We start from the raw sequence: 24,602 nt of genomic DNA, 5'->3' as shown, positions 1-24,602 counted from the left end.
ATTAATCACTTCTATTTACTATGAAGCCCTTTTACAGCATATAAGTTGTTGCCCAGAAGACAACCTAAGGAGGGGGGAGGGATTGGGTCCTTAAAAAATAAGCTACTCAAATTTTACTAAGGAAAGCTTTCTTAATTTTAAACAGGAGCAACTCAAGCAGTTATAGAAAAGCTGTAAAGAAAATAAGAGTAATAAACCACAACACAAATACACAAGATTTATAGTGGTTCAAAGCTAACTTTTACTCCTACGTCCACTCCCCAAGCTCACTTGGGAGTTCACTATAATCCTCAGATTACAGTCTGGTTGTTTTACGAGTTCACAACCCAACTTGTTGTTTTACCGGGATCACAACGAACCCAGTTGATTTTTTCTGGATCACAACGAACCCAGTTGGTTTTTTCTGGATCACTAACTAGAACCAAACTCCAACCAAACTTGGTTGAACACAATCCAATTCACAAGCTTGGACAATGCCAATCCTCTGATTGAATCAAGTTACAAGATAACAAAAGATTGTTTTTAAACAAGTACATGCTTCTTTACATAAGCAGGTAGAACTTTAGCTTCTCCTTTACTTGATGCTCTTCTGATTGCATAGGAAGTTGAGGATCACTGAGGCAGCATTAATTGGAGAGGAAGCTTTTGAATTTACACAAGATGCTTTTTTTCTCTCTCTTTTGCTTTGAATGGCTCTTGAATGCTCTCTTAAGGTGTTTCTCTTAAAAAGCTCTTTATGATCACTTTCTTCTTTTTGAAAAACTGTTAAACACATCTTCTTTATAGTCATCTACTAGAGAAATAGCTGTTAAGAGGTAAAATAGAGATGTTCTGTCACTTCTGGAAGTTCTGACAAACTAGCTGTTGGAGTGCCAGCAGATTTGGAGACGTCTTGGCCTTTCTGTGAGTTGGCTTGTCTCAAGTTGGAGACATCTCGAGATTGGACTCTTCAGAAATGAGTTTCTGTTAATCCTGTGGGAGACGGCTCACGTAAGTTGGGAGTCGGCTTGTGCACGGCTTCTTCAAATTTGTTCTTTTGGGAGATGGCCCGTAATAGTCTGGAGTCGGCTCGCATTCTGCCACATTGAAACTGAGTCTCTGCTTTCATTTGCGGGAGACGGCTTGCAAAATACACTCTTTTGTCTTTTCTCTGAAGGAGACGGCTCGCGCTCTAAAGGAGACGTCTCGTGTTCTGACCGGAGAAAAGAGTTAATCTGTTCTTCACTGCAGGAGACGGCTCACGCTTTGTTGGAGACGTCTCGCGCACTGGCACATTGAGACAGTCTTCTGTTTTTCTGTGGGAGTCGACTTGTCTCAGTCATGAGTTGGCTCAAGGGTGTGCCAGAACACTTTCTAAGTGCCAGAAATGTCTCGTCCACTGTGGGAGACGGCTCGTGGACTGTCCAAATGCAACTAAGATTCAACCTAAATGTTTAACTCATCTTAATTCCTTTGAACCTTTTGCTAATGAATTTCACTTAAGTTTTTATGTATTTTCTCCTAAAATACTCATAAAAATTCATTAATATAATAAGAAATGTACCCATGTGTTTTGGGCTCATCAAAATTAAATAGAAGGTCAACATAAGCACTAACCTTGATTTTTCATTATTGTTTAACAAGATTAATATCAATTAAGAATTTTTCAAAAAAAAAAACATAAAAATAACTTAGTTATTGTTGGATTATTTGGCTCAACAAAGATTAATAGGGCTGAAATCAGATCGGATATATATTAGATACTAGTATATCCATGTCTATATTTATTTTATTTGATGAATATAAATATGAATATCGATGTTAATAGGATATAAAAATTTATATCCATTTTTACCTTAAACATATAAAGACATAAATCGAATACTGGACATATGGATATCAATACAAATGTAAGTCGAATAATTAAATTTTATGATCATAGAATCAAAAAAAAATTAAATAGAGAGTAAACTAATTTAATAGCATATTATATAGTTATTTATTTTTGTTAAAAGTTTATAAATACTATATAAAACTAAATAAAGTTACAAATAAAATTAAATATTCGAATAGTGACCGCATAGTTGTTTACCAATATCTATATCTATTTTTTATAAATATAAATATTAATTAAATGCTTAAATTTTTATAATTTTAGGTAAAAAATAGTTTTAGACGGATATTATCCGGTCCGACCAACGACCGTCCGGTCTAAACCGGCAGACCCCCGCAGGTAATATTTGACGTCCTCAGCGTGCAAGCACGAATGCAAAACTCATTCGCTTCCGACAACCTGAGATCCCGCAGCGTTCGAAAGACACGAGGAGAGAGAAAGACAGGCGAAGAGAGAGCGAGAGAGAGCTCCTTGTCGGTAGCCATGGCGTTCGGGCAAACCCTAGCCTTAGCTCGATGCCTTCCCTCCTCTCCCCATTGAGCTTCCCCGCACGTTTTCCCGTCGTTCCGACCATCGGAATAGAAGTAGAAGGAGGGGAGAGGGGCGGAGATGGAGAACCACAAGAAGTCGCTCCTGAGGGTCCGGCTTCGGGTCACGGCAAGGAAGCGCGGACGGGAGTTGAGCTCCGGCGAGTGCTCCGCCCGGAAGCTCCGGGAGCGGGATTGCGTCAACTCCGTGAGGAAGCTCCACCGCCGCGAGATTGGCGGGTTCCCCCGGATGGCCCGGGGCACCGCCACCAACGCGCCGGAGAAGTTCCGCAACATCCAGCTTCAGGTTCGTGCTTTAAAACGACCCGAATTAGGGTTTTCTTGTTCTAGGGTTTTGAATTCCTTTAGGTTTCGCGTTTGATGGTTTCTTCATTACTGAAATCTTATAAGTGGTCTAGGGTTGTGTGGTTGACGTTTATAATTTGGTGGGGAATTTAGTTCATCGTGCTCTTGATTTAGGTTTTGGATACCTAAATTTGGAAGCTCGTTCGCGGATTTGTGATCGTAAGGCTGCAGGGATCAGTATTCGGACTAGGGTTCGTGCTTGAATGCTGAATTCTAGATTAGGGTTTATTTTCACATGTTTACTAAATTTTGAATCTTTGTTCCCCTGAATTGTTTCCGCACACCGAATTTGTGACTGTGCTTAGAATTAGAAAATAAAAATGATGCTGATACAAATTTTTGATTCCTTAGGCTGCTATGTGGTGGAAGCGCTTTCTTATTGCGAATTTTTAGCTCTACAAAGAAATATTAACATTGTGTAACGCTAATGATAGTACTCTCAGAGCCACTGCTGGAGAAATATGATTTATTTTCTTCTAGATTGATATTCTAGCATAGCTGCTTACGATACCCATCATATCACTCTTATATTTACTGAAAAGAGGGCATTTAAGACTGACTTTTATGTTGCCTATATGCACTTCTGTGTCTTTCAAGACTTTGGCTTGTTAAAGATGTATTAGTGTTGTTGGAAAAATAATTGTAGAGATTAAAGAGTGAGGAGTTGGAATACAGGAGTGACTAAAGATGGATAATAAAGGAGACATTTATATGATGTTAACTTTTTTCATAAGCTAAAACTTTCTGGATATTTTTTGGAGCCGTAAAGGTGCTTGAGATAAAAAGTAGATAGTGCTAGATAAGGGGTACAACATTAGGTTTTGGAAGGTTGTTTCAATTTAGAAGAAATTGTGTGGCTTTCTTAAGTTGTTTAGTACTTCCTTTGGCCTAAATGCTAGGTTGAAAAGTTATGGATTAGGGGGAGAAGGAGATGAATCCTGGGGTCTGTTTTGAATTGACTGAAAAGTTGAACTTTATGGAAAGGAAATGCGAGAGGTGATTGGTCTCTTTTCTGTTTAGAAATGATTTAAATTTGTAAGAAGGATGGGTATAAACAATTTCAGACATGTAGTACCCGCAGGGTGGGGGTGGGGTGGGGTGCGCGTGGGTGTTCTATTCTATGTCTTGAAATAATGAACTTGGGAACAAATTATCCAGTACATGCTAGTTCCATAACATCCAAAACCTAGTCTTGTATAAACTATTATTATGAATTTTAACCTGTGGTGATCGTTCCAAGAGGTTTTGGTAAATGCTAATTTCAAAGATCTGGTAATATTTTATCAATGCTTGAGTTAATGTGACTTTGTGCTGAATTTGAATTTTATCTTTGTTATGCTAATCTGAGTGTGTGTGTGTGTGTGAGAGAGAGAGAGAGAGATTAAAGGGTTATTGATAATCCAGACTCAGTTTGGAGAGAGTTGGAGATGCTATCACATTTTATTTATTGTCTGGGGCTGTTCATATTGGTGTATAGTTGTTAGAATCATGCTCTAAAGCCTCCAGATGGTGGTTTTGATTTTGTTTATGGATAACTTTTGGTTAAATTGATTGTGGTAAGTGCTAGAAATATATTTAGGAATATAAGTGAATTTCCCTTTAAGGTGGGCTAGGTCAAGTGCCGACATAAAAATTCTTACCTCTTTGTTGTAGAGGGATGGACTGGAAGTGCAACTCCATGACTTGAAAGTCTAGTATCTTTAACCAAAGATACATATGTATGTTACTTGGTTCATTGGTCCACTTGGTACAAATTCGAGTTTGTAATTCAAAATTTCTTGCCTACTAACCAACCCAATTCGATAGGGGTAGGATTAAAAAATACATTCCTGTATATTAGAATATATATCAATTTTTTTGATGGTGAAGGTGGTTATTGGAATCAATTCCATTTCAAGATCCCAAGTGAAAATATTAAGACCTTAGATCCATAATAGAAGATCAATAATATATCATACTTATTGTAAGGTTTAAAATCTATATACCATTTGATTTATAGTTTACCACTTTGTACATCGCCTACTTCCTCTCTTGAACCTGGCCCAGAACTGTGTTTCCATGTTTCTGAACTATATTTGGCTAGGAAACATGGTTGTTGAAATCCCAAGACATGGCTCAGGAGAGAAAGAGGCGGCGGCAATAGGGAGGGGACGGTTGGGTGTTTGCCAGTTGTTGAAGCCTTGCAGTATAGTGGCACAATGGACTGATTGCTAAGATCTCTTTCATGTGGCTAGATCCCAAAGCTCTCAAGCATCGGATCGACGATCTCGAAGAAACAAGGCTTCCTCTCCTGGTCGGATTTGCAGCTTTTGAAACCTCAAAGAGGCTGAGGTTGAGCACTCTTCTTATAATTGAGGCTTCAGACCTTCGACTCTATCGAGCTCCTCCCCATCTCCATATTCAACATCTTCGGTCCTCTCTTTATATTGCTTGAGGTTTAGGATTTGTTCTTTCTCTCTCTCTCTCTAGATATATATGTTTGAGCTTGGCTCTCCTAATTTCTCTCCTCCCTTTCCCTCATTGAAAAGATTCTTGGCATTCATCCGAATCATGCTATTGCGGTGTGGTTCCTGCATGAGCGAGCTTCTATTGTGCAGGGATAACTGTGACCATGAAATGGGAGAGCAAAGGTCATGCTTCCACCTCACTATATATATATTGTGTATTATAGTTTTTATGGGTGTTTCCTAGGTACTTGCACCCTCTAATTTTTTTCTTTTTTTCTTTATAAAAAAATTTATCACTTCCATATACTCGTGCTCGTACCCGCATACTCATCCTCACTTCAGGCTACTATGGTTGACAACTTCCCCGTGTTGAGAGATCCAAAGAAACCCTTCCACCATCTCCCCACATTGTTTACTATTAGACGACCTTATTTCTAGCACTCCAAGAATCTCGATCCCACTTCCAAAATTGAAATAAGGCAATGCCCAACATCATATCCTGATCTTATCCAGTCAGTTAAACTTAAACCTTCTCAGCACTTGAATAATAACAAATTATGTGTCCAGTGATTTAGGTAAACCTGGTGCAAATCATGTGATTCCTTGGTATTTTGGTGCTGTGACATTTCATTATTATCAGTCTCTTTCTTTATTGAAGTTATTCCAATCTATGTCTTTTCTTTTCCTCGTCTTATTGTTACCTTGTACTTAACTCTTATGACCTCTTAAAAGTCCTTTAAAGCTAGAACTTGTGACTTGTAATCTCTAGTCTTTGTCACATCTTCTTTCAGTCTCTTGAGCTTCTGTAATCCATGTAAATTCATACTCGTAATAATATCAGCAAACTTTAGATTTCACTCTTTGCTTCATTGAAAACTGTTAAACCCTAATCAAGGGATATATTTGCTCCGTTTGTTACAGTCTTCTCATATATGAATCTTGCTCAAAAGATTTTAACCTTATTATTCAAAAGAAATATTAGGTTCAACAGAAATTTGGTAACAAATTTAGCATTTATGCTTTTTGTCAGACATTAAAGATCCTTCTTCCCTTTACTTTTCTAAATCCATTTGGATACCATGACTTCATATCTTTAATAGTCCTGCATCAAGGCCAAGGTTTTGTGTCCAGTGTTCAACATGCCAACTTACCGGTCAGAACTTAAGACAATAACCAAATAGCAGGAAGAAATATTCACTTCGCTTTAGCATGTTTTACCTTTTTCAGCATGACAGCTTACTCTTTAGGTCTTGAGGAATAGGATTTTATAGGGTTGAGGGAAAGGTTTTAGTGCGCTGGCTTACTAGGCTTACTTTATTATGAAGCAAAAAGTGGCCACAACATGATGAGGTATCTCTTCAAAAGACCAGTATGATGCAGATTCTTCATTTCAACTTGAAATCAAGGTCAGTATTTATCATAAATGTACTGTCCAAGTTATCTCTGCAGCTAAGGCAGAGCTATTTATATTCATTTTTTTAAAAATTCTTTGAGAAAAGATTTCACATTCTTTCTCATATCTCAGGTCTCAATTTAAGATAGGTCATTGAAAGTGCAAGTGTAGTTTCGTTTTCTTTTATTGTTAATTTCAAACACTGTACGAAGGGATAAAGTTAATCTTTGTTATAGGATAGTAAAAAAGCACAAAAAGTGTGAAAAGGAGTAGTCACATCTAGTGAAGTCTTTGCTCAGTATGATCTTCATCAAACATCTTCTACCTATTTTTGCGTACCTACTAAGAAATAGTTTATTCGAAATACTGACTGAGCCTCGCACAAAAGCCAGTCCCTACAGCTGAACCTATTTTAAAGAAAAGCAAATTTCTTATGTTTCTGCTTCTTTTTGGCTAACCTCAATGACCTCCAACTGCAATATCTAGGTGAACATGCAGCATATGTGCTTCAAGTCCTTGAGAGATTTAGCATCTGCTTGATAAAAGGTTTTAAACCAAACATGACTTGGTAAAACCCATAATGCTTGAGCAGCCAGATTGCCTTCGGAATATGCATCTTTCAAAGCCCCTCTTTTGAACTTCTGAAGAGTTACATATAGTTCTAAATGTTGATGTTCTCCCTAGCTGGCAATTGCGAGAAGTTTTAAAGTCGTTTCCTATGTTGATAATATCACACAGTTTTGCACATGATGCCTTGTAGATTTCTGTACCCAGCATGTTAGAACCTTCCAGTGTTTTGTTCTATATTATCTAAGCTTTTTTCCCCCCTATTCTTGATTCTTAATTGAAATGCCTACTAAAACTTAGATGTTCAACTTTTAGACATATGTAACCATCTAGAAATGGGGAGCAGAATGCTCCACTGTTTTTATTTCTATCTTCACATACTACACTTCTATGCTCCCTAGATTTTGTTTGGTCCCCTTGGTTGTTACCATGAGTAGTGATGTATTAAAAATTGTAGTCCTAAAAGTATATCACGTAAGGCTCCACTATCCCAGAAACATATATGAGGATGAGAATCATTGCTAATGTTAACAAAGTTAAACAGCTAATAGAAGGACCTTAATCAAACATATCTTCATTTTATTTTGAATCCTTGTACATCATGAAGTTAACATGCTAGAGCTATACTGTATTTCCTTTAACAAGCAAAAGAAGTGTCATGCAGAATCATGTGTAATCAGCTTTTTCAATCCACAGAAACATGCTGGATAAGCCCTGCAAGAAAGAAGTATGCAAATCCTGCAAGCTTTTGTTGGTGGGAAGTGGTTTAAGTCCCCAACCCATTGCAACCATAACGTGTTGCTTGTACGGTGGAGGAGGGGGACGATTTAAGATTGATGTCCTCCCTTCCAAAAAAAAAATCCCCAAGGTTGATTCTGGGGATTAATGCGATACATGAAGTGTGTCAATCATAAACTGCCCTTCTCATCCTTTAAAATGCAATCTGTTTCAATAGGTTGCCATCTAAACCTCTTCCCCATTAGTGACCTAGAAATTAGACTTGTAAAACAAGTTTTATGTGGTCATAGCAGTCATGGAGCTTGCATGTGAGGAAAGATATTGAAACCCATTTGTGTTCCTCATTTTTTTAGGTCATCTTGACAGTTTCAATTATCTGTGCTTCTGACTGATCTTTTCAGGGTTTTGCGCAAACAAAGCTTTTAAATACCTAGGTAAGTCGAACACCGTTGTTCTATTTTATATTTGATTTATGAAACAAGATCAGATTTAGGGCCGTGACTGATATATGGGATTATCGTATTGATTAAGAAATAGTGTTTTAAGTATTTGCTCAAACAAGGAGTACTTTTATATGAAATGCATCACTCACTGTGAAATGACAGTTCTGACCTTGCCTCATGCTAAACAAATGCAGTGTATTTGAAATAATTACTTTTTTTGGCCACAAAAAAAGAAAAAATAATCCCTTTATTGGGTTATGCAGGAGGAATTTGATACCTATGATCACAATGTCAACTTTTTTCTGAGATTGCAATTTCTAAAGAAGAGGTCCAAAATCATCGAGATTGTTGCAGCAAAAGATGTCATATTTGCTCTTGCACAATCGGGTCTCTGTGCTGCCTTTAGTCGGAGTAAGCCCATCATTTTTACAGTTTTCTGTTGTCCCTTTTGTTTATTTTGATTGTCATTTGCACCTCTTTATTCTTTTTTGCTGACAGCAACCAACAAACGCATATGCTTCTTGAACATAAGTCCCGATGAAGTGATTAGAAGCTTGTTTTATAATAAGAATAATGAGTCACTTATCACAGTGTCGGTGTATGCATCGGACCATTTCAGTTCCTTGAAGTGCAGGACAACTCCAATAGAGTAAGAAATTTAATTTATGCGAGAATCTCAACTTTCCAAGAATGCTTGTTTTTGATTATTTCATCCTCTAGTTATTCTTGTGTTTGTGAAAGAACTGTTTATCTCTCTTCTTCTCAATTGCCATACAAGCATGATAAAGTTGAAATTGTCAAAGTGATTACTTATATTACAGAATAGATAGAATTCTCACAATGCTCATAATGCACCTATATTACAGAAAAGATAAGATTCCCAACAGTGATGTAGCTCATTGTGACTGTTATTGAAATTGTCTTGATTTTATTAACAATTAGTTACAGTATTAGTTATGGTTATAACTGGTTAATAATTGTCTTATCCTAATTATTTAGGGTTGGCACTTTGAGAATTTCATTGACGAGTGAATAATCCATATTGATATTTGAATCATCAATAAAGCTTTCAACCTTCATGACATTTTATGGAACTCTGACAGGTATATTAGAAGGAATCAGTTGGATGCTGGCTATCCTCTTTTTGAAACTGAGTCACTGAAGTGGCCTGGTTTTGTTGAATTTGATGATGTAAATGGCAAAGTACTAACTTATTCAGCCCAGGATGGGTAAGCAACCTCTGGTCCCTTCTGCATCTTGATATCATGATATAACTATGTGGTTGTCTAATCAGATTCATGCTAACTTTTGCAGAACCTACAAGGTATTTGACCTGAAGAATTACTCTTATCTGTACTCGATAAGCGATAAGAATATACAGGAGATCAAAATAAGGTTTTTGATTGTTTTTTTCAACTAGCTTATTTATGCATCCGGCATTACCTTGATGCATCTGAATCTCTCCATCTTATGATCTCTCTCTCTCTCTCTCTCTCTCTTACAGTCCAGGAATCATGCTGCTAATATACCAGAGGACTCCTGGTTATGTTCCACTGACCATCCTGTCAATTGAAGATGGAACAGAGTTGAAATCTTTCAATCACCTGTTACACCGTAACAAGAAGGTTGACTTCATCGAGCAGTTCAATGAGAAGCTTCTGGTCAAGCAAGAGAATGAGAACCTTCAGATTCTCGATGTGAGCTGCTCCATCCATTTTCCTTCTGTACCTTTCTACTATATATTCTTCATTTCAGTCGTCATATTCTATAGCTGTTGGTGCAGGTGCGGAACTCGGACCTGATTGAAGTTGGCCGATCTGAATTCATGACCCCCTCAGCATTCATCTTCCTCTATGAGAACCACCTCTTCTTAACGTTCCGGAACAGGACAGTAGCGGTGTGGAATTTCCGTGGAGAGCTCGTTACTTCCTTTGAAGACCACCTTCTGTGGCATCCAGATTGTAATACCAACAACATTTACATCACCAGCGATCAGGACCTGATTATCTCCTATTGCAAGGCTGAAGATGGAAGTGAAGATGAGGGAGAAGGTTTCTCCTTGAATCACAGATAAATTTTATTTGTCCTTGTTGTGTCACTATGATGTCTGATCCTATGACCTAATGAAATCTCTGCAGCATCTCCTGTTGGGTCTATCAACATGAGCAACATCCTTACTGGGAAGTGCATTGCCAAAATATGCCCGCTTGATGCTACACTCCAGATTGCCCCTCGCAAGCGAGGTGACCCCAACCGATCGACCATTCGGAGCACCATCAGGGAAGCTTTGGAGGATGTGACTGCCCTCTTCTATGATGAGGAGAGGAATGAGATCTACACTGGCAACAAGCAAGGTCTGATCCATGTCTGGTCCAATTAGTAGTTATATCTACTCTAGTGGACATCCATCGCAGCTTCAGACATAAGTGCATCTCCCAACCATGCCATGCTCTAAGGTCCTGTTTATAACATGGGGTCTTCTTTCATCCCCACCAACCCACGAGTTCCGTGTTATAATGTTATATGTATAACAACTAAGATTGAAACACTAACACCATCTTTTCTTTTTTTCTTTCTTTTTTTTTAATATAAATTTTAGGAAACAAGGTATGTTCCTTTTTTATTTTTGGTAGTTGATTTTGTATTCCTGTATTTTATTATATTTACTACTCCAGTCTCTAGATTCTGTTTATAATCTTGCAACCCCACCAACTCATGCATTCTGTTTTAGCTTCGATCGATATTAATCTCAACACCAGCTGCTAATGGCTCCTAGGAACACCAAACTGCACATTTTTTGTTTGTTTGTTTGTTTTAAATCTGGATTCTCGTATCTCATTGAATCTTTGAAAAACATTCTACTCTACATTAAATTTCAAACTCTTAGAGAATATTATAACCATGGAAGGGATCATCACCACCATCATCATAATATTAATAAATTAAATGTGGCAAGCAGCGTTGCATCGAACTTAAGACCAATTGTTTATTACTTTTAGGAAAAAACCCCTCTTCTTTTGGTTGTTTTTTAACATAATTTTCAGGAAACGTGCTCACACTAAGACTCTTAAAAGGCATGGCATCCATATAAAGGATCATCATCACCAGCATCATAATTATTACAAAATTAAGCTTTTGCCGAAGAGAGAACAGAGTCCAGTCCCCTACATTTAAATAACCGACGACTGCTTAGAATTTTAAGAAGAAATTTAGTTGTTTGGAAATCCCATCATATCCTCATGGCCCTGACATTCAGTTTTGCACATCCATCCTGCTTCTAAAAGACAAACAGGCCTCTGCCTCTATTACACTAAATGTCAAAACTTTCACAGAACATCACATCCATAAAAAAAAGTAATAATAGAAAAGATCATTTCATAATCACCATCATATATCATTAATCAAGTATGATCCTAACATTTGGTTTCGAAATCCATCCTGCTACTCAGAAGCTTCCACTTATACGTCAGATGTCAAAACATTCACAGAGAAATGCATATCCATTTTTTTTTTTAAAAAAAAGGATCATTTTGATAAGTACCATCATCACAACATTCATAATCAAATATACCTGACAGAGAACAGAGTACAATGTCCTTCTACCTTGTTTAGATTTCAGAGAAAGCGATAAAGTTGTCTACAAATCCCCATATTAGATCTAGCTGACATTGGTTTCCAAATCTTTCCCAACACCCAAATGACAATAAAGCTCTCCCACCCCTTGTCTACCCACTGCTGTGACTGTTATTACTGTTACTGCTGTTGCCGTTCTGGTGGTGGTGGTGGTGGTGGTGGTGGTAGCCACTGGCACCAGCTTCATCTCTCCTCCTCCGCCGCCGCCTCTTCCTCCTCCCCCTCCCAAGGTGGCGGCTTTTCAGCTGGGTGAGCTCCATCTGGGTCTTCATGAAGAACTGCATCCTCTGAAGCTCCAGCTCTCTCGCGAACGCCATCCTCTGCTTCTCCATCTCCATCGCCTGCTGCAGCTTCGAGGTCTCCACTCTCTCATACACCTCCCCGAACCTCAGTATGGCCTGCATCAGCTCCCGCAGCCCCTTCTCCCCCTCGTCCTCCACCTCGGTCGCCCGCTTCCGCCTCTTCCCGTTCGCAGCCGGCGCAGGAGGGAACCCGTCGGATGAGTCGGCCGACATCCCGGCCGACCGGGACGACGCCGAGGGCGGCGATGTCCGTCTCTTGTTGATCTGGTTCCAAAGGCGGTGAGGGGTGCGCTGCCGCTGGGGGAATTGGGGGAGGATTGGGACCCCCGGCCGGAATTTTCGAGGGGTGTTGGGGGTTGCTCGGATTGGCGGGGGCGGGCAGAGACGGGGCGGGGGCGGGTGTGGGCTTGTGGTTGGGGCCGAGGAGGTCATCGAGGCGGCTGAAGAAGGGCCAGGAGGAGGTGGCGGCGACGCCGGACACGATCTTGGACTTCTCGATCTTGTACTTCTTCTTTAGAGTATCGATCCGATTCTTGCACTGGACATCAGTTCTCGCAGTCTTGGTGTAGCCCTCGCGGCTCGTGACGGCGTCGGCCACCTCCTGCCACTGCTTCTGCTTGAGATTGCCGCGGCTGAGCTCCAGATACCGCTCGCCCCATGCATCGATCAGGGTGGATGTGGCGCCCTCGCTCCAGCAGTCCTCGCGGCCGCCGCTGCCACCGCCGCCGCCGGGGGGTCGCTGGATGGGGAGGGCTAGGGTTAGGGTGTGGTGGGGCGGGGCGGCGACGGTGACGGGCCCGATGGCGGCGCCGCCGTTGGCGTGGGGGCTCGTGTCGGCGGCCGAGGAGGAGGGCTCCACCACCGAGATGGGGTGCGGGGGCGGCGACGGCGGCGGGGATGGGGACTGGGAGTCGGAGCGGGCGTCGTCGTCGTCCTCCATGGAGAAAGGAGAGGCAGCGGAGATCCGGCGGAGGGCGTGGAAGGAGACGGATCGAGTGCAGGCTGTGAGGGGCAAAGGGTGGGAATTTCTTGGTTGGGGGTTTTGGAGGCGGGGCGATGGAGCGGGGGGAGGGAAGGGTTTCGGCCGACCGGCGATGCCCTCCTGACGGGCGCCTTGACGCCTGATATATTTCTTTAATAATATATATATTTCTTTTTAAGTTTTATCTCGCTATTTTGGGTTTTTTGAGTCTTGACGGAGGGGGTTGACGCCGTCGCCTCGTCGATCCGTGTCAGGAGAAGGGCACGTGGAGAAGGGGACGGTATGGCTACGTGGAATGATGGGATTGGTGAGGAGCAGGAAGCGACCGGTCGCCGTCTGATTACGGCGGCGAACAGTCATAAGGGCCCCACGCCTTCTGTGAGAGGGTGTCAATTTTGGGGTGCTGGGTGAAGGGAGTTATTTTTTGGGTGCTCGGAGAAGTAGGTGTGTTTTGGTATTTCATTTTTGGTAGGGTAAAAGGTTGGCGACTAGTTTCCCATGCGGAAACTTGGAAGAATGGAGTTGGAGAAATGGAAGCCTTTCTGTGCATTTTTTATTCTAGATATATGAGGGTGAGACGACAATTGGTATTGTAGGTTTATTATGGAGGGGAGGAATGTATACTTGAAATTTTATATTTTGATGCAAGGAAATGAAGGTAGGATTCATATACCGATTGTGTTGAATCCACTAACATAATATTTATTAGTATTTGTAAATAGTCATGTTTGGGAGCTAGGAGGAAAGATCTCGATATGTTTGGATTCATATAGAAATGCATATTTGGATTAGATACTTTTGTCTTAGGATCCAAGTGGGATATTAGTTGATTATTTCTCTATGGCACCTTTAGTTTGAGACAATTTTATTACATATGTACATATGTATCTATGCTTGTATGTATATAGTAAAAAAATTGGTTAGGAAGAATGGCTTGAATTTTTCTATTTTATTTCTTTTATATATATGTGTGTGTGTGATCTTGGAAGTCAACTATATATGCGTTTGTGTGTGTGATCTTGGAAGTCAGCTATATAATATATTTAGAATTGAAAGTCAACAATAAAATATCTCATAATTGTAGAGAGCACAAATATGGGAAAAAATATTAATGATTATCTATAATTTTGATAGCACAAATATGAAAATGGATTCCATAACTGCCTATGGTTGTAAAGTACAAAAATATGGATCATACTTGACTAGATTGTCTAATAAAGATTTGGAAAAAGAATTCCATAATTAGAGTAAAAGTATAGAAATGAATCACGATAATTGTAGAGCAATGGGCGCACAAATGCTTGACTTAGTTGTCAAATAGTCTCTATCTTGTTGTCATGTGTAACGTAGAAACATAAATTTTGTGTATTATTATGTGAAATTGAATTTTACTAAATGCCTTGGTAAAGATATCTGCAAGCTAATGCTGGGATAGAACATGAAAAATGGTGATGATAGCATTTTGTAATTTTTTTTAAATAACATGACAGTGTAACTCAATATATTTGGTACTCTCATGAAATAGCGGGTTAGCCACCTTGTGTTTGGTCTCCTTATGAAACACTGAATTAGTCCTTTCTTTAATCTATGATTACCTCGCTGCTGCTGAAGAATAGTTTCCATGGCGCTATTTTTAGGAGCTTTTTCTATGGTGAATTTTTCTTCACCAACCACCTGCCACCAAAGCATGGAGTGAGATTTGTTTCTTTTGGATTCTTTCCGACTATTGATTACAGTATATTATTTTTCTATTATTTATCCAATCCATTTCTTTGGCACACTTAATTGTAAATCAATATAGAATTTTAAATCAAATTATATAAAATTAAAATTTCTCATCCTAAGCCAAGTGAACCATATTAATCAAGAGGTGCAAATTACAAACCACGAACCGGAAAGATCCAAACTAATGGCCATGAAAAAGGTTTGAAGCCATGGGAAAGGGGGACAAGGAGGATTGGATACATCGTTCTTCATTTTTGGCAGGGAAGATGGAAAGATAGGCTTCGTTGCATTCGACAATTCGCAATAGAGAGTTTCTGTAACCCTGCATATAGGTTTCCTTTTTTCCCTCCTTTCTTTGCTTATAACATCATGTTGTTTTTCATTTTCATTCCAATGATTGTTATGCTAATCTCTCTAAAAATATGGTTTTTCTAAACTGCAGCCAAAGGAAAACTCATTTATCCTTTTTATGGCCAAAAAAAAGATTAAAACCATCAAGTTTAGTAATTGTTAGGTGACGGCCAAGCAAGAAATTGCATAGCCGGGCAGATGCAAATGCATGCTATACTTCAATTAATACATGTTACGCTTCTCTAACGGTCAATACTTTTCCTTGGTGTCTTTTTTCGCCTCTCGGTGTAGGGGAATCAAAGACTCTTTAAAGCTGAAAAGAGAAGAACATATATAGAATAATTCCAACAATTGAAACTTAATGGGCAAATCCAGGAACACAGATGGGAAAGTTTAGGTAATTGATAATTTAAAGTTACTGAATGAAACTTTTTTTTTCCTTTTTTTGTTGTTGGGGGGTTTTGGGGGTGGAAAAACCAAGCAATGTTTAATCGATAATGCATGAAATGTTAAACATAAAATATTCTCAGAATGCAATCGCAGGGGGGCCACAAGGAAGACTGCTCTTCTTCCTAAAGTGACCAAAAAGCCTAAACCACCTCGTGGTACTCCTTCCCACAATAATGAAAGCTATTGTTGTCAAAACTTACTTCACTAGAAAGAAAAATGCCTGCTGGCCACAACTAATCTCTTTCCTCCCTAAATATGGAAGATTTCTCTAGCTATGATGCAAAAAGCAAGTAACACCACCAAATGGAAAAAGCAAACTATGATGGATCATGGCTTAAAAGGTGCGAACACCACCACCGAGTTGTGTCCTCCAAATCCAAATGAATTAGAAATGGCTGCAAGGCAAAGTTTATAGTTAAAATGAGAATGAGAGAGAGAGAGAGAGAGAGAGAGAGAGAGAGAGAGAGAGAGATCAGAGGCTATTTCAACTCACCAACATTCACTTCATGCTGCTTCTTTTTGTTTGCCACTGTATCAATTTCAACTGCAGGCTCTGGATTCTGCAGTTAAGGCACAGAAGCAAGAAGCAAATCAGAGACGTTAATTACACCACAAAACTACAATATGCTTTGGTTACAAGGATAGATTTTATTTGCTTTCCTATCTGCCACATCCTATTGCCTATTCATAAAGGCAGACTGAATAAATGATTTTGCCCCTAAGACCCATTCAATATGATTTCATGCGTTCATCTCTTCCGAACATCAATTAATCTTTCAGCACATGCACATACAAACATATATACAGCTTGCAGTGTGCTCATGATGACCATTTGATACCATTTTTCCTTCTATATGTTTTACATGTTTGTCTTGGTTATAATTCTCTATAACTGAACACTGCATTTTACATGATACAAAGTTCCATTTTAAACAAATATTAACTGTAACATAAATCAGTGATCATCTTATACCACAGGAAAATCAAGACAACTTTGCCCATGAGGATTTGAGATTGATATATACACAACTAGAATAGAAAGGATATCTCACATTACTTGCCTGACACAAAATTCCTTTTTATAGTGTTCCATTGAAACAATTTTATACTTACAAATTGGTTTATGGATGGATGCAGCCACCCAGTAGTTATGGCTTTTACCGTTGCGATGGCTTCTAAACCTCCTGATGCACCAAGGCAGTGCCCTATTATAGACTGCAGACAGAAAATGCATCAGAGAAGCGTGAATAAAAAATCATTGCAAAATTTGGAATATTGAAAAGTGAGTTAACCTTGGTTGCGTTCATCTTGATTTCTGATGGGTTCTTGAAGACCTGTTTAATAGCATTCACCTCAGCTAGGTCACCAGCAAGTGTGGATGTTGCATGGGCATTTATATAGTTAACCTGGAAGCAAGAAATCATCCAGTTATAGGTATAGAAATTCAGAGGTACTTCAGTATTTTGACTATAATTGCCTAAATAGTTCTTGATAGGCAGTAGACTCCTCACATTGTAATGGGAAATTAAGCAAGCATCATTGGACTACTAAAGATTTTTTTTTTTTTTAGGGGGGAGGCCTATTCGTGCATTGTCGTCTTGAATCCTTGTATTACTAAGGACTGCTAGTCATATTAGCTGAGTTCTGCTACAAAGAAGGTTTTATAGGAGACGCTTGCATATTCAAATTTGGCTACAGAGTCATCATGGTTAAAGTTCAAATGATAGTAGACCAAACATCAGACAACACCACCACTCCTTGCAAATGAAAAGCAGAAAAGAACTGTGTATCACAACAGATAGGATTCCAGAACAAACTCATCCAAGGGAAAAAATGAGAAAACAAATAATGACTTCAGGAGCTAATTTTTTGTCATTGCCACAGAAATGTCCATTGTTGATACTAAGATGGACATAAACTATGCAAAAATTTTCTTCCAATGAACTAACAATATAAATATAAAATACTGATTACAGATGAACTCTATGAGATTCTATAAGAAAACACCAAGGTAGGAAGGCAAATATCTAACAACTAAATAAACTGAACAGAAAATCAACTAACCTCTTCTGGTGCAACTCCAGCATCTTCAAGGCTTTTTCGAATACAAGATGAAACACCAAGCCCATCAGCTCTAGGATCCGTCATATGATAAGCATCGCAGTTGACAGCACCTCCCAAGTACTCAGCAATAATAGGTGCATCACGTTTCATTGCATGTTCCAGACTCTCCATAACCTTTTGGGGACCAGTATATAAAGTAAGATACCATAACAGTACAATAAACAAGAGATCGTACAAAGTAATTGTGTTTAAAGAGAGACTGCATTAGCATGTCTTACCAAGGTAATCAACAATTTCTTCAAGTTAGATGTGTTCACTTTCACGAAGTGTAACATGGGCACTTGGTATGCTTGATGTTAACATACCAATCTCCAAAACTTATATTGCTACGGTCCAATACTAACGTCAATATACTTAAAAAAAATATATAATACATGTGCTGACTATTTTAAGAAGATGATCAGTCAATCAAATTCCATTGAATAAATACAAGCTTACTCATGCCGTTGCTGCCTAACTATATCTCTTATATCCCTTCCGCATGGAAGGACATATAATGGTTAGTTTACTTCTCTGATGGCAGACATTTGATTGATAATCCTTATAGAATTTGAGGAGAGTGTAGAATGTTGTGTTAAAAAATTTGGTCTAATGGCCTATAGCCCTCTGTAACCATAATGTCGTCTCAATATATACAGTCTTCGCATATTTACATAAGATAATAGTATTCATCCATGAATGGATCATACACTACATTTACTTGCATGTCTTAATCAAAGGATGCCAACCTCTATAACATTATCCATTTGATCCCTGCTCTGATGTACTGGCATCTAACTTTTAACATTCACTATTGATTACTGAACCAGTCATGTAATCCAAAACTTGGGAAAATGAAGGTTATGGTGTATTTCACAGCTTACTAGCCATGACTATATAGCCCAATACCAATCCTGAGAGTAGATGTAAGTGAGAATGTTGTCTGGCATTTTTAAATAAAAGTCAAAGTACAGAATGGATATAATGACATTAATAAAATGGCTTCTCATGCAAGTGCAACAAAAAGGATAATTATTCAAAAGCATCACAATATTAACTAATAATCAGATCCAACAGATCGTGAAACCATGAGTTTTATAATGCTTACGAACATCAATCTCATTCTATGAATATTTTGCTAACAAATATCTATATAATGGGCTAAAACTGCCCACATAGTAAGAGAGAACCATGGGTTTTTTGTATGTAACAGAAGATTATGAAAAGCTAAAGTCTCAGTCATGCATACCAACACTCCAGCACCTTCTCCCATAACAAAGCCATCCCGATCTTTGTCCCATGGCCTTGATGCAGTTTTGGGATCATCGTTTCTCTGTGACAATGCTCTACATGCCACAAAACCACCAACCCCGATAGGAATAATTGCAGCTTCAGTACCACCAGCAATCATTACATCAGCCTCACCACGACGAATATGGTTGGCAGCAGCATAGAAACAATAATTTGAAGTAGCACAGGCAGTTGAAATGGAATAATTTGCACCCATGAAGCCAATATCCATTGCCAGCAAGGCAGAGCCCATGTTTGTTATGGCATAAGGAATAAAAAATGGAGTTATTTTCCTGTGGCCTTTTTCTATGAGAGCCTGGACACCGTCAGAAAACACTGTGAGGCCACCCATGCCCGTCCCCACAAGTACACCAGCTCGCACCTTGTCAATCTGCTAGCAGAATATTATGATCAAAATTATGTAAAAATATTAATGTGAAAAAACATGTGATGAGCAAATAATAAAAACACCAACATATCATGAGATAAATTGATGAAAAATGTTTACAAAATGATATATAAGCAATAACATTAACACCGTGCAACAGATACAAACATATGAGATTCTTTTTAGATGTAGAAATATATAAGATTTTGAACACATTATAAATGGTAGAAGCAACTTCCTATAACTTATCCACCATGAAATATGTGGCAGAGGAAGAATCTTTTAGCTTGCTTACATGTTGATTGTTGAGTGTTGTTTGCTGGTTTAAATGGGGTATTTTTGTGATTACTGGAAAGTTAAAGACACTGCTTAAGAGGGTACTGCAAATTAGGCGTGGCTTCTTGTTTTTGTGCTTCTACCTGATTGGTGCAGAACTTCATGATCTGGAGTCTGGACTGAACCTTGTTTCATGTTCTTCTTTATGCACTTTGGTGAGGCTGTTTGTCATTGCTTTTGCTGTCCTATGGCTTATTACAATTGCTATTTGCAGTTGTTTTGCATCTTTTCCTTGTTTATACTCTGGTAACTTGTAATAAACATCCTGTCACTTTTTGCATATGTATGTGAGACATAAGTCATTTAATATAAGATTTCATCTTCCCTGTTGCGGGCTAACAGTTGGCGTATCATACATTTCTCACGCAAGTTCAAGCCTTCATTCAGAATGCCATCTTCAATTCTTGGCATTAATTTTGAGATATGCCCAAAGATGAAGCTTTCCTCTAAATATATTGAACAAGTTAACTACTAAACAAGAGTAGAAAATTAAAAAATCCCACGAGAGTGTTAGCGACCTAGCATGTCAATCAGCAAAACAGAAAAATGCCAATAAAAATCTGCCAAATCAGAGTAAGATGCTATATAGATATGCATGAAGATAATACTCTTATGATGGACTCTATCATGATAATGGCATTTTACATGCTCGTATTGCATTTCAGCATTAATTTTTGCCAGTTCTTTTTCTTTAAACTAAGTTCACAGTGGTTATTTCAAATAACCACAGGCAGAAGATTTTAAAGAATAACAAAGGGAAAATAGATTCTCCTCACAAAGTATTATTTGGTAATAGATACATGACTTGATTGATTTTACAATGACAACAAACAATTTTTGCAATCAGCAACTAATGCGTAGGTCAAGTATAAATGTGTGCTTCGGTGAGACGTTTTTTATTAACTGAAGTTTTCAAAGGATAAATAAAATAACAAAAAATTATAGTCCTGGTGTCCCACAGAAGCACAAACCAGAAGTCATATAGTTGCATAAGGTAAGCAATAATGTTTATTGGTCCAGTGCATACAAAGTAAGAAACAATAAGGCTCCAGTCAGAAACTAAACTTAAAATTTATCGAAAGGACAATTACTAAGTTAACTTCCATAAGTTCCAATAACATTACATGGCTTCATTATATTCTGGCACCTGATGCAGTTGACTCAATAACAGCATATACAACAGCTAAAGAGAGCTTACGAGGTGCAAATTAATGTGAGTAGGGTAACTGCTATCTACTACTCAGAGGGGATAGTCTTAGTTGAATGGAAATTACCAAGAAAGAGATGGTAGAAATAAATGGCAATAGCAAACTCCACAGCAAAGATGACGGTGCTGGTTGGAAATTATAATGGGGGTGACAGGGGCAAATCAATTTGGGCATTCAAAAAATGAAGTGCCTCAGAGAATATCTCTTGGCATTCGAGATAACTTGGACAAAGCATTACAGGATGGGATTAGCAGAGCCTGGGTAGTCGGACTCATTATGTAGTATTGACTATATTATGGAGAAAGCAGACCAGCCTACTGATAGCAATTGCTCAAGTAGTTGCGATGGATTGAAATTAATTTGAAGAAATCATGCAAAAATTTTGGAATGGAAACTTTATGGGGGCATAAGGTTTATAGGTGGCAGATATCATATAGATGTCATAAGCCTCCTGTTTAAGCAGATAAATAAATACACAAAGTACTATTGATGGGCAGGCAAAATAATAAGCGAGTGTGTTGAAAAATGCAAAAATGTTCCAAGGAGGTTAACTAAGCCGGATCTGAGGGCAGATCATCAATAAATAGGACAATTCATCAATTTTCTAACCCCTTACCCTACAGCTTGTCTGTAGATGTTAAAGAAACTTGAAAGGAAATCAGTGGCGCATTCATCAACTTTCATGAAGTATGCCTCTTGATTCTAAAACTGATATATGTGTATTACACTTCATTCTTAGCCCTCATCTGAATAAAGTGGCAGCCAACTTTATTATGTATCATCCTCTCATGAAACACCGGACCACATTCGAGACAAGTACAGTAACTTATATTTCGTTGTGCACCTATATAGACAACTCAACTCAGACACTGGTCATGCTCAAATGAATTTTCAACCCAAACAATTTCCATGTATAATGTACCACCAGCACAATATTCAGCTCCAATAATTAGTTGGGCAACCTCTGGTGTTGTGCATTTTCAGAGTCCCAAGCTGCCCTATATGTGGAATACTTGCTGGTCCTCCTATAGACAGTTCCTAAGTGTGGATAGCTTGTGTGTGAATATGCATGGATAAAACTTCTCGTCTTGAAGAACCAACGAGGAATCATATAATTTATATTGTTGAATCAAAATGAGGATCAATGGATTACACATAAATTAACTCACTGTCAGATCGATTTAACAAGAAGATCAAGATTTCCTTTAGGAACAACTAGTAAATTTATTTCATCTATCATGTCATTGGTGGATTAATGGACTTAGTCCAACATCTTTGCTCCGATTGTCCATCAGTTGCATACTTTCTCTGCAATAGACTAGCAACAATTTTGGTTCTTGCTGCTTTAGGACCCATGAGATTACCACAATCTCTCCAATATATTTGGTGCCAAATTATTGCCCTGAAATGCCTTCATCTTTCCAAAAAAGGAATTCATGCTAACTCTTTTTTACATGCCAATCAAGGCACTTTGCTGCAATCTTCCAAATTAATCGTACAAATATATTCACAATATAACTTCCAAGTTTACAGCTCCTTGGGAAGATATCTAGCAACTGAAGGAGCTGATTCCTCAGTCATGCAACTTAATTGGATACTCCGACATACAGAATATACTAGTAAACCCATTATCTTCAATTAATCTCTACTATCATGATGAGAGAAACTCTTTGCAAGTATACTTGTTGTTTGTAGTTGAGCACTCTCGTGTAGCCAGACTCTTCTTAGATATTGCTTTTATTATTTTTTTCTTTCCCCTCTCTTACTTGACTCCACGACCTCACCCTCCAAGGGTTTTCTCACTCTTAATTTAGAACCCATCCACCTTTGGACTCCTCCACAGACTCATCCCATAATATGTTATCCCCTTTCTGATCACAATCTTCAAAGTGATCCTCAGCCCCAACTTGTGATTCTTTTTCTTTCTTTTCTCTTTTTTTTTTTTCCTCTTCTCCTCTCTCTCTCTCTCCCCTCCTTTCTACAAGAGGCATGTGCACTGCATGTGCTCGATTACTCCTAGCAACTAAGAACTGAAGCATGTTTCCATCCAACACCACCCATTGCTTAACACATCCCCTACATAACTGTATTACACACAACAAACCATTCTCCTATGATCCCAAAAGAACTTCAATGTAACCATTCAATTTCACAGACCACATGAAAAATAATTGTAACCTTTGCTACTCTGATAAACCCCAGAAAATGGTCTGCTCTCCTTTTATAGCACTATAACTAAATCTGTATCAAAGCACAAGAAATAGGCATAATGCTGCATCATTTTGCTATTTTCCTATTAACTTACGTTCCCTTACCTCCGAAACTACTCTGTGACACAAATAAAGACGAAATAATTAGTGCAAGCCGAGCAGATTTCACAAACAAATAACAATTAAAAACTTGACAGTAAGTATGTCACATAGATTCAATCCCATCAGATCACCAAAAACCAAATCTTAAAGCATGCAAATAAACTCCAGCTCATTGACCAGCTTTCATGTTGTGGGATGCAATTAAGCATCAACTCACATTAGAATAGAAAGGTAAGAAAATGTGCATCAAATTATCAGAGTTAACGAAAAAGATTCAATTTTTCCGACCCCAAGACCACTTCCTGAATGAATCATTGAATGATTCCAACAAAATTAGACAGCAATCAGGCATAAATGGAGTGATACCTTGCTGAGGGCCTTGCTCCAACGCCAAGTCCGGTGCTCTCCAGTGCCTTCTTGCCACTGACGAGGCAGTACCTGAGGCAGTCGTCCAGCCGCCGGTCGTTCTTTCCATCGATGAATCCCTCCGAGGAGAAACCCCTGATCTGGCCGGCGAACCTCGTCGGGAACTTGGAGGCGTCGAACCGGTCGATCGGCCCGATCCCGCTCTCCCCTTCAAGCAGCTTCTCATAATACGCATCCACGTCGTTCCCAAACACCGACACCAGCCCCATCCCCGTTATCACAACCCGCTTCTTCGGATCCGTCTCCCTCCGGGGCGCCCCCGCGACGGAGGCGCGGACAGCGGCCGCCGGTCGGATCGAGGGAGGACGCCGCGCCGGGAGGGGGCGGCGGCCGGCGGTCGATAAGGGGAGAGGCGGAGGCCGTCCATGGAGGGGAGGCGGAGGGTCTGCATGGCCGTCGAGCGCGCGGGGAGAAGGTGAGGAGGGGGACGAGCGACGGAAAATAAGAAGGGGGGAGGGATTGCTTGTGCAAAAGAAAAAAGATTAATATTCGGCGAGCTGCGGCGATACCAACGAGAATGGAGGAGGCCCAGATTTAGCGGCTCATTTAATAAAGCCAGGACGGGTGGATCCGATGTTTGGTATGAAACATGATACAGGAGTACGTTCCGACCGTTGCTGCGTCAGTTTGAAGTGGGTCCCTCGTAAAATACAAGCATTCTTTCAGCTCTGAGACTGTTTTTGCTGTTCTATGAGAGAGAGCTGATCTACAATTAGCATTGTAGCGGGTGAGTCGGTCAGAA

The 24,602-nt window shown here is 39.2% G+C and overlaps 2 protein-coding genes and 1 pseudogene across 2 annotated transcripts; 1 reads left to right on the top strand and 2 right to left on the bottom strand.

Annotated features, from left to right (window-relative positions):
• Positions 1 to 2,249: 2,249 nt before the first annotated feature.
• LOC103703310 lies at positions 2,250 to 11,066 on the top strand. The gene is made up of 8 exons (XM_008786126.3): positions 2,250 to 2,707; positions 8,618 to 8,765; positions 8,853 to 9,003; positions 9,458 to 9,583; positions 9,669 to 9,749; positions 9,859 to 10,051; positions 10,138 to 10,405; positions 10,493 to 11,066. The coding sequence occupies exons 1-8, from the start codon at positions 2,483 to 2,485 to the stop codon at positions 10,732 to 10,734; spliced, it is 1,434 nt and encodes a 477-aa protein (XP_008784348.2). The 5' UTR covers positions 2,250 to 2,482; the 3' UTR covers positions 10,735 to 11,066.
• A 791-nt stretch (positions 11,067 to 11,857) lies between these two features.
• LOC103703309 lies at positions 11,858 to 13,883 on the bottom strand (annotated as a pseudogene).
• A 1,927-nt stretch (positions 13,884 to 15,810) lies between these two features.
• LOC103703308 (3-oxoacyl-[acyl-carrier-protein] synthase I, chloroplastic-like) lies at positions 15,811 to 24,375 on the bottom strand. Its single transcript, XM_039131532.1, is given in 9 exon segments — positions 15,811 to 16,192; positions 16,291 to 16,357; positions 16,911 to 17,012; positions 17,090 to 17,203; positions 17,862 to 18,035; positions 19,150 to 19,584; positions 20,177 to 20,179; positions 23,806 to 24,167; positions 24,170 to 24,375. Coding segments are annotated over 9 exon segments (1,407 nt in total). The 5' UTR covers positions 24,252 to 24,375; the 3' UTR covers positions 15,811 to 16,124.
• Positions 24,376 to 24,602: the final 227 nt, after the last annotated feature.

This window comes from Phoenix dactylifera, chromosome 11, assembly GCF_009389715.1.
Source record: "Phoenix dactylifera cultivar Barhee BC4 chromosome 11, palm_55x_up_171113_PBpolish2nd_filt_p, whole genome shotgun sequence".
Lineage (NCBI taxonomy): Eukaryota > Viridiplantae > Streptophyta > Magnoliopsida > Arecales > Arecaceae > Phoenix > Phoenix dactylifera.
This window is presented reverse-complemented; position numbering and strand designations above follow the sequence as displayed.

Bases quoted from the DNA above. Each gene is read 5' to 3' on its own strand.
- LOC103703310 (XM_008786126.3), top strand. From the start codon at position 2,483: ATGGAGAACCACAAGAAGTCGCTCCTGAGGGTCCGGCTTCGGGTCACG. The intron at 2,708-8,617 runs GTTCGTGCTTTA...TGGGTTATGCAG, and splicing joins TCCGCAACATCCAGCTTCAG to GAGGAATTTGATACCTATGA. The intron at 8,766-8,852 runs GTAAGCCCATCA...TTTTGCTGACAG, and splicing joins CTGTGCTGCCTTTAGTCGGA to CAACCAACAAACGCATATGC.